This window comes from Oncorhynchus mykiss, chromosome 25 (assembly GCF_013265735.2).
Source record: "Oncorhynchus mykiss isolate Arlee chromosome 25, USDA_OmykA_1.1, whole genome shotgun sequence".
Taxonomy (NCBI): Eukaryota; Metazoa; Chordata; class Actinopteri; order Salmoniformes; family Salmonidae; genus Oncorhynchus; species Oncorhynchus mykiss.
In genome coordinates, this window is record NC_048589.1 from 42,233,095 (window position 1) to 42,247,267 (window position 14,173).

At 46.9% G+C, this 14,173-nt stretch overlaps 1 protein-coding gene across 2 annotated transcripts in view; it reads left to right on the forward strand.

Annotated features, from left to right (window-relative positions):
- The first annotated feature begins 4,200 nt into the window (after positions 1-4,200).
- The window catches only part of LOC110505975 (DDB1- and CUL4-associated factor 5), a 32,772-nt gene continuing 22,799 nt past the window's right edge, over positions 4,201-14,173 (forward strand). Inside the window, exons 1-2 of one of the 2 annotated variants that reach the window (XM_036962566.1) lie at positions 4,201-4,713; positions 7,567-7,713. In XM_036962566.1, the coding sequence (XP_036818461.1) occupies positions 4,506-4,713; positions 7,567-7,713 (355 nt within the window). In that variant the 5' untranslated portion in view covers positions 4,201-4,505. The remainder of the gene's footprint in view (positions 4,714-7,566; positions 7,714-14,173) is intronic. The other variant, XM_036962565.1, reaches the window with a different exon arrangement.

The window sequence follows — 14,173 nt, forward strand, 5'->3', positions numbered from 1 at the left end:
ACGTTACACATAGAGCGGCCATGTTAGCTCCCCCGTTTAACGTTACACATATAGCAGCCATGTTAGCTCCTCCGTTTAACGTTACACAAATAGCAGCCATGTTAGCTCCTCCGTTTAACGTTACACATATAGCAGCCATGTTAGCTCCTCCGTTTAACGTTACACATATAGCAGCCATGTTAGCTCCTCCGTTTAACGTTACACATATAGCAGCCATGTTAGCTCCTCCGTTTAACGTTACACATATAGCGGCCATGTTAGCTCCTCCGTTTAACGTTACACATATAGCGGCCATGTTAGCTCCTCCGTTTAACGTTACACATATAGCAGCCATGTTAGCTCCTCCGTTTAACGTTACACATATAGCAGCCATGTTAGCTCCTCCGTTTAACGTTACACATATAGCAGCCATGTTAGCTCCCCCGTTTAACGTTACACATATAGCAGCCATGTTAGCTCCTCCGTTTAACGTTACACAAATAGCAGCCATGTTAGCTCCCCCGTTTAACGTTACACATATAGCGGCCATGTTAGCTCCTCCGTTTAACGTTACACATATAGCAGCCATGTTAGCTCCTCCGTTTAACGTTACACATATAGCAGCCGTGTTAGCTCCCCCGTTTAACGTTACACATATAGCAGCCATGTTAGCTCCTCCGTTTAACGTTACACATATAGCAGCCATGTTAGCTCCTCCGTTTAACGTTACACATATAGCAGCCATGTTAGCTCCTCCGTTTAACAGTACACATATAGCAGCCATGTTAGCTCCTCCGTTTAACGTTACACATATAGCAGCCATGTTAGCTCCCCCGTTTAACGTTACACATATAGCAGCCATGTTAGCTCCTCCGTTTAACGTTACACATATAGCAGCCATGTTAGCTCCTCCGTTTAACGTTACACAAATAGCAGCCATGTTAGCTCCTCCGTTTAACGTTACACATATAGCAGCCATGTTAGCTCCTCCGTTTAACGTTACACATATAGCAGCCATGTTAGCTCCTCCGTTTAACGTTACACATATAGCAGCCATGTTAGCTCCTCCGTTTAACGTTACACAAATAGCAGCCATGTTAGCTCCCCCGTTTAACGTTACACACGGAATATTTAAATAATGTAACTGAATGTGTAGGATCAGAACAATATTCCACATTGTAAAAGCCCAGCTTCTCTAAACTCAGAACATTTGGACCTCTTGACTTTTTCCACATTTTTTGTTGTTGTTAGGTTACAGCCTTATTCCTTCAATTTCATGGCTTGTTTTTTTTTTTTTTTGCTCTGACGTGCCCTGTCAACTGTGGGACCTTATATAGACAGGTGGGTGCCTTTCCAAATCATGTCCAATTAATTGAATTTACCACAGGTGGACTCCAATCAAATTGTAGAAAGATCTCAAGGATGATCAATGGAAACAGGATGCACCTGAGCTCAATTTCAAGTCTCATAGCAAAGGGTCTGAATACTTATTTACATAAGGTATCTGTTTTTACATTTTTATAAATTAGCAAACATTTATAAAAAAAAAAACTACATTTTTAAAACTGTTCTCGCTTTGTCATTATGGGGTATTGTGTGTAGATTGCTGAGGATTTGTATTTATTTAAGGCTGTAACGTAACAAAATGTGGAAAAAGTCAAGGGGTCTGAATACTTTCCGAAGGCACTGTATTTGACTCTGTTTAGTTTGCTACTTACCTGCGCCTTATGATAACCTACTACTACTACTACTACTACTACTTAATGAAAGAAGATGGGGTGGGACTAGGTGAACTTGTCCAATAAGAAACTTGTTCGCAACCGTGTACCACTAATGAATACACCACTGATGCCAAGTAGCTGTAGCTCACAAAGGCACATAGACAGGCATTGTAATCTGTCATATTTCTGAGCTGAACAGACATTTAAAAGAAAAAAAGAAAGTATGGCTAATTTAAATGTGTGCATTAAAGCCATACAATAAAACTGCACTACATTGCTGTGTAAGCTCAGATCGTCCTTATTTTTTGCTTGATCTCTCAGATTCCACTCTGTAAAACACTGGTGCTATTTCAATTCTTATTTAAAAACAGCCAGACACCCTAATATTACAGAAGTTAGAGAAGCTTTAAACTATAGCAACCAAATGACTCCTTATCTATTGGAGTATCATCAACCAATCCTTATGTCTAAAAAAAAACATATAATGTTACTAGTTATTACAATCCTTGGTGATATTTTGTCAAAACACTTTGAAATACATTATAGCCTACTGTTGTAGTAGCTATTTCATTGTGTGCCTAAAATGTAACCATTACCAAGATTATTTCTAGTTGACGTACAGAAGTATCCCCCGTTTTGATACATCGGTGAAATACTTACCCAGGCTTGGAAGTGTGGCTGTAATAAACTGACCTAAAGATCTTTTTAGTAGGTTGATGCCAGGTATCCATTCTTGCCAAGTTGAGGTTCTCTGGCTACCCCCACCCCCCCGCCACCCACCCCTACACAGTTATACCAAGGAGAGAAATGTATTATTCCAAATAGTCTATAACTCCTATGGTATACAGTGGCTACGTCCCAATTATCTCTCCTTCCTCCTAAAGCGTGCACTCATTCACTACTCCCCACAAATCTAAACCCGTTGTATTGGTGGAGGCATGGGTCGTTAGAGGGAGTATACATATGCCAGTCATTTATTTTTCCAATTTATGAATGGAAGTGAACACCTGCACATTTCTAGAGAAAGGAGATATTGGGATGCACACCGTGCTCCCTTCACAGTGGGGTAAATCATTTTGCTTTGTGAAGCCTCAAAGGCTTCATGTTGAACTGGCAACGCTTGTATTTCTTTCTTTGGCAAAAAGTATTTTAAGTTGTGTTATAAATATGATCCTGTTTATCTTGGGGAAAATGGATTGTAATGAATGGAAGGTTCCCCTATTAAAATTGTTTTTTATTTAAAGACTACCACTGTAATCCCAATGTCGGGAATAAAAAAAACTAGACTAAAATGTGTGCTTTTGATTTATTTATTTAAATGTGATATGAATCTTTAACGTTTTTTTTTTTTTTGCTGCAAATTCAATTGACAATAATGTTTAATTTATTATGGTAAGCCAACTTTCCCAAATGTGATATCATTTAAAAAAAAAAGTGAAGTGTATGGTTCAAGTGAGGAATTATATATGCGTATTATTTGGGAGGCTAATTGTCTTGAATGCGGCAGCAGGCGTGTTACGACGTTCTGAGAGGCGGATCTAGGATTTTGAAGCGGGCAGAATCGCATTAGGTGAAACCAAGTTTGTTCTCAGGACAAGCCTGGTTGTAGCTATTGTAGATGTGTTCGAGTCGTCAGGGACAAATTTGACATTAACTACCTATAGAATGTTCCTCTTTCTAAACCTGCTCCGAAAATGTACTTCTGTTAGTCAAAACCGGAAGACCTGCCCTGAGAGCAGGTGTGAGTAGCCACCAATGCGATATATTGACTATCGTAAAAGTTAATGAAAACAAATGTGCTTGTGTCTTCATTTAAGGTTAGCCCGATATGTACTCATCCTTCGGGATTTTGGCAATGAGGTCCATTGTCTACTTCCCCACAGTCAAATTAACTCATGGATACAATTTTTTATGCCTCTTCGTGCGATTTGAAGGAAGTTGACAAAGTCTATGAGTATCTGACACGTCGTCATAGTGCTAACGCTAGTTAGCATTGGGTCACGGAAATACCACTAACTTCCTCCATACTGGACAGGAAGTAGATACAGGTCCAAGGTCCTTTTGTTATATTCAGATGTAGACTGGCTCTGGCAGCCAAATACATTATCGAAACATTAATCGAGTCACAATTGCGACACGGTTCTAGAAACAAAATCCTTTACTTTCATATCACATCAAAATAATTTCACAAATAGTGTTTTAACCAGCTTTATCGCTGTTGCAGCCGACAGTATTTTTCAGTGACAACCCGTTTCATGGCGGCCTTCTGTTACTACACACAGGTGTTTGGGGCATGCTAGATAGTACAGGTGGTCCCTTTGTAATATAAAGATGAGACGGTGTGGGAACCCAAATAAAGGTGTGTGTCAATGTAACCTTTTTTTTTTGTTGACAATTATTATTTCTCCCCGATATGAAAGATTTAAGATCCTACGCTTCGAAAAATGTTTAAGGTCACATTTTAAGAATATAAATGGTATAGGCGGGGTTTATGACTGTGGTAACTAGTGACGACCGAAGGGGAGCGGAACAGGAAGCTGAACCGGAAGTGACTACACGGAAACGGCACTGCTGCTAACAACGAAAACAACGGCATTACGCTCGGGGATATCTCCCTTCTCCTTAACGTAGGTTAGAGACAGACAGATTGCATATATGAACTTGGAAACATGTACAATTTCCGGGGTAATGAAGCGCACTATCGGGTAAAGTTAAAGTGCACAAGTTGGTGAGGAATTGCAAGCTATCTTTCTGCTGTGTTTTAGCTAAGCAGGCTAACTAGCTAGCTAACGGCTCCAGGAAAAAATGAAGGAGGTGAAGGGTTGTGGTATGCGGTCCTCTGTGGGCTTTCTGTCTCAGAGAAGCCTTTTCGGGAACCCACTGATGAAGGAAGAATTTCAGAGACTCCGGTTGGCAGGATGCACAAGCCTTTACAAGAAAGATATGCTGGGACATTTCGGGTGTGTAAACGCCATAGAGTTTTCCAACAATGGAGGGGAATACCTTGTGTCCGGTAAGTTGGTGAATTGACCATCACTAGTTATGGAAGTTGCTATCCGAGCAGCCTGTGTGTTGACAGATGCCTTGCTGACTAGCTAGCACGTCAGATATCAAGCTTAGTTGGTTAGGACGGCGAATATGCACATTTTGCTCCCTGTTCATCTATTGTCAACATGCACGCGTGCGTGCGTAAAACTGACAATCATTTTGGCTAACTACTAGCAAATAAAACCTACCGTTGGCTAGGTTAGCATGTTATCCAGCTGACAAGCTAACGTTACCTCAACATTACATATAGGATTGATTTTCATAACTGGCAATTGACCCCCCCCCCCCAAAAAAAAATACGTTTTTCACCATAATTCCTCTTGCTAAGATTAGGATCTGTATTTATATATTTAAAATCAAATTATATCAAATGTTATTTGTCACATACACATGGTTAGCAGATGTTAAAACGAGTGTAGTGAAATGCTTGTGCTTCTAGTTCCGACCATGCAGTAATATCTAACAAGTAATTTAACCTAACAATTTCACAACTACCTCATACACACAAGTGTAAAGGAATGAATAACAATATGTATATAAAAATATATGAATGATCGATGGCCAACGGCATAGGCAAGATGCAGTAGATGGTATAGAGTAAAGTATAGACGTGCGTGGATTTAAGCATTAAAAGTGACTTTAAAAAATAATAATTTCTCCAAGGACTTCACAGGTTGGTGATTTGGATGGTAGAACTACACGGTAATGTAAAAGTTGGATTCTTTTGTGATCCAATAAGTCATATGGTATAAATCATAATTTGGTTTTAATCCAGAGAGGTTATACAAAGTATCTTGATCCTCTAGGAGGCTGTGGAGAGATCCAGATTGTGGATTTAAAAGAACATGAATATCCACCAATAAAATGGTCTGACGGTGAAGTGGACATACTCGCTATTCATATCCCGAAATACGTTTTAAATAGAAAGTTAACCAAATTAGCTAAGATCTTGATACCCTATTTGTGGACAAATCACCCTGATTTTAATTCTTTAGTCATGTCCCAGTATACCTATACCTACACATAACTTGTTTGTTAAAAGTTATATAACAAAATTATAGACAACATTAAACAGGCCTATTTATACTGAAGCAAAATATAGACGCAACATGTAAAGTGTTGGTCCCATGTTTCATGGGCTGAAATAAAAGATCCTTGAAATTTTGTGCACAAATTTGTTTTACATTCCGGCCTCCCGGGTGGCGCAGAGGTTAAGGGCTGCAGCGCCAGCTGTGCCACCAGAGACTCTGGGTTCGCCCAGAGTCAATTGTCCTAGCGTCGTCTGGGTTAGGGAGGGGTTGGCCGGTAGGGATATCCTTGTCTCATTGCGCACCAGAGACTCCTGTGGTGGGCCGGGCACAGTGCGCGCTAACCAAGGTTGCCAGGTGCACGGTGTTTCCTCCGACACATTGGTGCGGCTGGCTTCCGGGTTGGATGCGCGCTGTGTTAAGAAGCAGTGTGGCTTGTTTGGGTTGTGTATCGGAGGACGCACGACTTTCAACTTTCGTCTCTCCCGAGCCCATACGGGAGTTGTAGCGATGAGACAAGATTGTAACTACTAACAATTGGAAACCACGAAATTGGGGAGAAAAATGGGGTAAAAATTCAAACTATTTATTTAAAAAAATAATAATTTTACATTCCTGTTAGTGAGCATTTCTCCTATGTCAAGAAAATCCATCCACCTGACAGGTCTGGCATATCAAGAAGCTGATTAAACAGCATGATCATTACAAAGGTGCACCTTGTGCTGGGGACAATAAAAGGCCAATTTAAAATGTGCAGATTTGTCACATAACACAATGCCACAGAAGTTGAGGGTGCGTGCAATTGGCATGCTGACTGTAGGAATGTCCACCAGAGCTGTTGCCAGATCATTTATTTCTCTACAATAAGACGCCTCCAACGACGTTTTAGAGAATTAGGCAGTACATCCAACCGGCTTCACAACCCAGACCATGTGTAACCACGCAAGCCCAGGACCTCCACATCTGGGTTTATTCATCTGCAGGATCGTCTGAGGACAGAGAGCGTGGGGTGCTGAGGATTATTTCCGTCTGTAAAAAAAGCCCTTTTGTGGGGGAAAACTAATTCTGATCTGGCTCCCAAGTGGGTGGGCCTATGCCCTCCTAGACCCGCCCCTGCCCAGTTGTGAAATCCATAGATTAGGGCTTATAAATTGACTGATTTCTGTAACTCTGTAAAATCTCTGAAATAGTTGCATGTTGTTTTTTTATAGATTTGTTCAGTGTGTATATACACTGCATTTGCAAAGTATTCAGACCCCTTGACTTTTCCCAAATGTTGTTACATTACAGCCTTATTCTAAAATGTATTAAATAAATGGATTTCATTATCAATCTACACACAAAGCAAAAACAGGTTTTTAGAAATGTTTTGCAAATTTTATAAGAAATTAAAAACGAATACCTTATAAGTATTCAGACCCTTCGTGAAGGTCAGTCAATTTGAAACATTTCAAGAACTTTGTGCAGTTGCAAAAACCATCAAGCCTTATGATGAAACTGGCTCTCGTGAGGACCGCCACAGGAATGGAATACCCAGAGTTGCCTCTGCTTCAGAGGATAAGTTCATTAGAGTTACCAGCTTCAGAAATCGGGAAAATAACTGCACCTCAGATTGGAGCCCAAATAAATGCTTCACAGAGTTCAAGTAACAGACACATCTCAACGTCAACTGTTCAGAGTCGAATGTGTTTCTCTACTGGTGGGCCTTGCAAGAGTAATAACCCCAGACCAAACCCCGAGTTTGTTTTTACTGGTTTTGTTTACTGTGGATTTGTCTTCCCTATCTACAGGAGGGGATGACCGCAGAGTGCTGCTGTGGGATATGGAGAGAGTCCTCCATGCTCGCTCGGCCAAGCCTCTCACACTGAAGGGAGAACACCTCTCCAACATCTTCTGCCTGGCCTTCGACAGCACCAACAAGAGGGTGTTCTCTGGGGGTGAGACAAAATAAAATTGTCCGTTTTGATTTAGTTCTGAGCACAGGATGGTCGGAGTGAGTCCAAATCAAAGTATGCGAAACAGACCACGTAGGGCACAACGCAACGTTTCTTGAAATCAATCTCGGTCATTATTTGAGCTGAAGTGAGAGATAATAAACTCTCCATATTATACCATATATTATACCATATACCATATTTTGCCTGATTTTAAATATTTTAGCTTGCTAAGTTAATAAACACATACTGTGTTAACTTAGATTATTATGATTCACATGGCTGATATTTCTGAAGTAAAACCATCGCTTTGTGTATATCTTGTTTTGTCTCTATTTTTGCCATTGTCCTGGCTGGAGGAAGGTTTAGTGAATGGTGCTGCTCGGCCTGAGGTAATATAGTTTGGGGAGAGCTGCTCAGCGTGAGGTAATACAGTAGGAGGAGAGCTGCTCAGCGTGAGGTAATACAGTAGGGGGAGAGCTGCTCAGCGTGAGGTAATACAGTAGAGGGAGTGGGAGGTAATACAGTAGGGGGAGTGCTGCTCAGCGTGAGGTAATATAGTGGAGGGAGAGCTGCTCAGCGTGAGGTAATACAGTAGGGGGAGTGGGAGGTAATACAGTAGTGGGAGTGCTGCTCAGCGTGAGGTAATACAGTAGGGGGAGAGCTGCTCAGAGTGAGGTAATACAGTAGGGGGAGTGCTGCTCAGAGTGAGGTAATACAGTAGGGGGAGAGCTGCAGAGTGAGGTAATACAGTAGGGGGAGAACTGCTCAGCGTGAGGTAATACAGTAGGGGGGGTGCTGCTCAGCGTGAGGTAATACAGTAGGGGGAGTGCTGCTCAGTGTGAGGTAATACAGTAGCGGGAGGCTGCTCTGCGTGAGGTAATACAGTAGGGGGAGTGGGAGGTAATACAGTAGGGGGAGTGCTGCTCAGCGTGAGGTAATACAGTAGGGGGAGTGCTGCTCAGCGTGAGGTAATACAGTAAGGGGAGTGCTGCTCAGCGTGAGGTAATACAGTAGGGGGAGTGCTGCTCAGCGTGAGGTATTACCGTAGGGGGAGTGCTGCTCAGCGTGAGGTAATACAGTAAGGGGAGTGCTGCTCAGCGTGAGGTAATACAGTAGGGGGAGTGCTGCTCAGCGTGAGGTAATACCGTAGGGGGAGTGCTGCTCAGCATGAGGTAATACAGTAGGGGGAGTGCTGCTCAGAGTGAGCTAATACAGTAGGGGGGGGGTGCTGCTCAGAGAGGTAATACAGTAAGGGGGGTGCTGCTCAGAGTGAGGTAATACAGTAGGGGGAGTGCTGCTCAGAGTGGGGTAATACAGTAGGGGGAGTGCTGCTCAGCGTGAGGTAATACAGTAAGGGGAGTGCTGCTCAGCGTGAGGTAATACAGTAGGGGGCAGTGGGAGGTAATACAGTAGGGGGAGTGCTGCTCAGCTTGAGGTAATACAGTAGGGGGAGTGCTGCTCAGTGTGAGGTAATGGAGTAGGGGGAGTGCTGCTCAGTGTGAGGTAATACAGTAGGGGGAGTGCTGCTCAGCGTGAGGTAATACAGTAGGAGGGGTGCTGCTCAGTGTGAGGTAAGACAGTAGGGGGAGTGCTGCTCAGAGTGAGGTAATACAGTAGGGGGAGTGCTGCTCAGTGTGAGGTAATACAGTAGCGGGAGGCTGCTCTGCGTGAGGTAATACAGTAGGGGGAGTGGGAGGTAATACAGTAGGGGGAGTGCTGCTCAGCGTGAGGTAATACAGTAGGGGGAGTGCTGCTCAGCGTGAGGTAATACAGTAAGGGGAGTGCTGCTCAGCGTGAGGTAATACAGTAGGGGGAGTGCTGCTCAGCGTGAGGTATTACCGTAGGGGGAGTGCTGCTCAGCGTGAGGTAATACAGTAAGGGGAGTGCTGCTCAGCGTGAGGTAATACAGTAGGGGGAGTGCTGCTCAGCGTGAGGTAATACCGTAGGGGGAGTGCTGCTCAGCATGAGGTAATACAGTAGGGGGAGTGCTGCTCAGAGTGAGCTAATACAGTAGGGGGGGGGTGCTGCTCAGAGAGGTAATACAGTAGGGGGGGTGCTGCTCAGAGTGAGGTAATACAGTAGGGGGAGTGCTGCTCAGAGTGGGGTAATACAGTAGGGGGAGTGCTGCTCAGCGTGAGGTAATACAGTAAGGGGAGTGCTGCTCAGCGTGAGGTAATACAGTAGGGGGCAGTGGGAGGTAATACAGTAGGGGGAGTGCTGCTCAGCGTGAGGTAATACAGTAGGGGGAGTGCTGCTCAGCGTGAGGTAATACAGTAGGGGGGGTGCTGCTCAGCGTGAGGTAATACAGTAGGGGGGGTGCTGCTCAGCGTGAGGTAATACAGTAGGGGAGTGCTGCTCAGCGTGAGGTAATACAGTAGGGGAGTGCTGCTCGGCGTGAGGTAATACAGTAGGGGGGAGTGCTGCTAAGCGTGAGGTAAAACAGTAGGGGGAGTGCTGCTCAGCGTGAGGTAATACAGTAGGGGGGGTGCTGCTCAGCGTGAGGTAATACAGTAGGGGAGTGCTGAGGTAATACAGTAGGGGGAGTGCTGCTCAGCGTGAGGTAATACAGTAGGGGGAGTGCTGCTCAGCGTGAGGTAATACAGTAGGGGAGTGCTGAGGTAATTCAGTAGGGGAGTGCTGCTCAGCGTGAGGTAATACAGTAGGGGAGTGCTGCTCAGCGTGAGGTAATACAGTAGGGGGAGTGCTGCTCAGCGTGAGGTAATTCAGTAGGGGAGTGCTGCTCAGCGTGAGGTAATACAGTAGGGGAGTGCTGAGGTAATTCAGTAGGGGAGTGCTGCTCAGCGTGAGGTAATACAGTAGGGGAGTGCTGCGGTAGTTCAGTAGGGGGAGTGCTGCTCAGCGTGAGGTAATACAGTAGGGGAGTGCTGCTCAGCGTGAGGTAATTCAGTAGGGGAGTGCTGCTCAGCGTGAGGTAATACAGTACGGGGAGTGCTGCTCAGCGTGAGGTAATTCAGTAGGGGAGTGCTGCTCAGTGTGAGGCGTGAGGTAATACAGTAGGGGGAGTGCTGCTCAGCGTGAGGTAATACAGTAGGGGGAGTGCTGCTCAGCGTGAGGTAATACAGTAGGGGGGGTGCTGCTCAGCGTGAGGTAATACAGTAGGGGGGGTGCTGCTCAGCGTGAGGTAATACAGTAGGGGAGTGCTGCTCAGCGTGAGGTAATACAGTAGGGGAGTGCTGCTCGGCGTGAGGTAATACAGTAGGGGGGAGTGCTGCTAAGCGTGAGGTAAAACAGTAGGGGGAGTGCTGCTCAGCGTGAGGTAATACAGTAGGGGGGGGGTGCTGCTCAGCGTGAGGTAATACAGTAGGGGAGTGCTGAGGTAATACAGTAGGGGGAGTGCTGCTCAGCGTGAGGTAATACAGTAGGGGGAGTGCTGCTCAGCGTGAGGTAATACAGTAGGGGAGTGCTGAGGTAATTCAGTAGGGGAGTGCTGCTCAGCGTGAGGTAATACAGTAGGGGAGTGCTGCTCAGCGTGAGGTAATACAGTAGGGGGAGTGCTGCTCAGCGTGAGGTAATTCAGTAGGGGAGTGCTGCTCAGCGTGAGGTAATACAGTAGGGGAGTGCTGAGGTAATTCAGTAGGGGAGTGCTGCTCAGCGTGAGGTAATACAGTAGGGGAGTGCTGCGGTAGTTCAGTAGGGGGAGTGCTGCTCAGCGTGAGGTAATACAGTAGGGGAGTGCTGCTCAGCGTGAGGTAATTCAGTAGGGGAGTGCTGCTCAGCGTGAGGTAATACAGTAGGGGGAGTGCTGCTCAGCGTGAGGTAATTCAGTAGGGGAGTGCTGCTCAGCGTGAGGTAATACAGTAGGGGAGTGCTGAGGTAATTCAGTAGGGGAGTGCTGCTCAGCGTGAGGTAATACAGTAGGGGAGTGCTGAGGTAATTCAGTAGGGGGAGTGCTGCTCAGCGTGAGGTAATACAGTAGGGGAGTGCTGCTCAGCGTGAGGTAATTCGGTAGGGGAGTGCTGCTCAGCGTGAGGTAATACAGTAGGGGGAGTGCTGCTCAGCGTGAGGTAATACAGTAGAGTGATTCTCTAATGTCATGTTTTATGCGTTCTCCACACACTAGTCCTCACGGGAAACGTACTCAAGAGAATGCATTCGGAGCACGAGTGTGGAACACAATACCATGCATCTTGATAAACACCCACCGTAGGAGTTCAGACACAGTTTTAGATCATGGTTTGACAGGCTTTGTGGTGGCGACTACTGGTTCATCTACCACTGTGGGAGTTATAGTGGTTCACTTCATATTCGTTTGTAGAGGGCTCGAGTTAGCTGACATCAGCTGTTTATATAAATCGATATGTTGTTTTTCAGAAATCACACCGTTCCTTTATAAGGACTGGTAGGTAGCAGCATACAGTACATAACACATTCATTATAATTTGTCAGTACGTGTCAACAACCTCAATTTATTAGGTACGACCGTCTAGTACAGGGTCTGGACCCCCCCCCCCCCCCCCCCTTTTCATCCAGAACAGTCTAAATTCTTCGGGGCATTCTACACGGTGTCGGAATCATTCCACGGGCATGTTGGTCCGTGCAGACGCGATGGCGTCACACAGTTTCTGCAGATTGTACGTTGGTGTGTTTTTATGCGGTGAACAGCCCCCCTTTCCATCTCATCCCAAATATGCTCTATTTCCCATGTGTCGAACTCATTCCACAGAGCGCCGTGTCTCCGCAGGTTTTCACTCCTCCCTTGTACTTGATTGATGAGTTAAGGTCACTGTAAGGAACTCCCATCACCTGGTTGTCTAGGTCTTAATTGGTAAAAACAAAAACCTGCAGACACCAGGCCCTCCATGGAATGAGTTTAACACCTCTACTCTACTGGGCTGTGGTCTAGGGACTGAACAGGAGACTCAAGTAAATTAACCTCGCTGTCTTGTTCCAGGCAATGTTTTCCCACTCCTCAGTTGTCCAGTGTTGGTGATCACTTGCCTACTGGAGCCGCTTCTCATTGTTTTTAGCTGATAGGAGTGGAGCCCGGTGTTGGTCGGTCTGCTGCTATAGCCTGGTGTTGGTCGGTCTGCTGCTATAGCCCGGTGTTGGCCGGTCTGCTGCTGTAGCCCGGTGTTGGCCGGTCTGCTGCTGTAGCCCGGTGTTGGTCGGTCTGCTGCTATAGCCCGGTGTTGGCCGGTCTGCTGCTATAGCCCGGTGTTGGCCGGTCTGCTGCTATAGCCCGGTGTTGGCCGGTCTGCTGCTGTAGCCCGGTGTTGGCCGGTCTGCTGCTATAGCCCGGTGTTGGCCGGTCTGCTGCTGTAGCCCGGTGTTGGCCGGTCTGCTGCTGTAGCCCGGTGTTGGCCGGTCTGCTGCTGTAGCCCGGTGTTGGTCGGTCTGCTGCTATAGCCCGGTGTTGGCCGGTCTGCTGCTATAGCCCGGTGTTGGCCGGTCTGCTGCTATAGCCCGGTGTTGGCCGGTCTGCTGCTGTAGCCCGGTGTTGGTCGGTCTGCTGCTATAGCCCGGTGTTGGCCGGTCTGCTGCTATAGCCCGGTGTTGGCCGGTCTGCTGCTATAGCCCGGTGTTGGCCGGTCTGCTGCTATAGCCCGGTGTTGGCCGGTCTGCTGCTATAGCCCGGTGTTGGCCGGTCTGCTGCTATAGCCCGGTGTTGGCCGGTCTGCTGCTGTAGCCCGGTGTTGGTCGGTCTGCTGCTGTAGCCCGGTGTTGGTCGGTCTGCTGCTATAGCCCGGTGTTGGCCGGTCTGCTGCTATAGCCCGGTGTTGGCCGGTCTGCTGCTGTAGCCCGGTGTTGGCCGGTCTGCTGCTATAGCCCGGTGTTGGCCGGTCTGCTGCTGTAGCCCGGTGTTGGCCGGTCTGCTGCTGTAGCCCGGTGTTGGCCGGTCTGCTGCTATAGCCCGGTGTTGGTCGGTCTGCTGCTATAGCCCGGTGTTGGCCGGTCTGCTGCTGTAGCCCGGTGTTGGCCGGTCTGCTGCTGTAGCCCGGTGTTGGTCGGTCTGCTGCTATAGCCCGGTGTTGGTCGGTCTGCTGCTATAGCCCGGTGTTGGCCGGTCTGCTGCTGTAGCCCGGTGTTGGCCGGTCTGCTGCTGTAGCCCGGTGTTGGTCGGTCTGCTGCTATAGCCCGGTGTTGGCCGGTCTGCTGCTATAGCCCGGTGTTGGCCGGTCTGCTGCTGTAGCCCGGTGTTGGCCGGTCTGCTGCTATAGCCCGGTGTTGGCCGGTCTGCTGCTGTAGCCCGGTGTTGGCCGGTCTGCTGCTATAGCCCGGTGTTGGCCGGTCTGCTGCTATAGCCCGGTGTTGGCCGGTCTGCTGCTATGCTTTAGCCCATCTGTGACAAGGACTGACGAGTTGTGCGTTCCGAGATGTTCTGCAAACCACTATTCTACTGCACTGTTATTTGTCTGTTTCTGGCCCGCCTGTTTTAACTTGCACAATTTTTGCTATTCTCCTTCGACCTCTCTCTTCGCCCACAGGACTGCTTCTGACT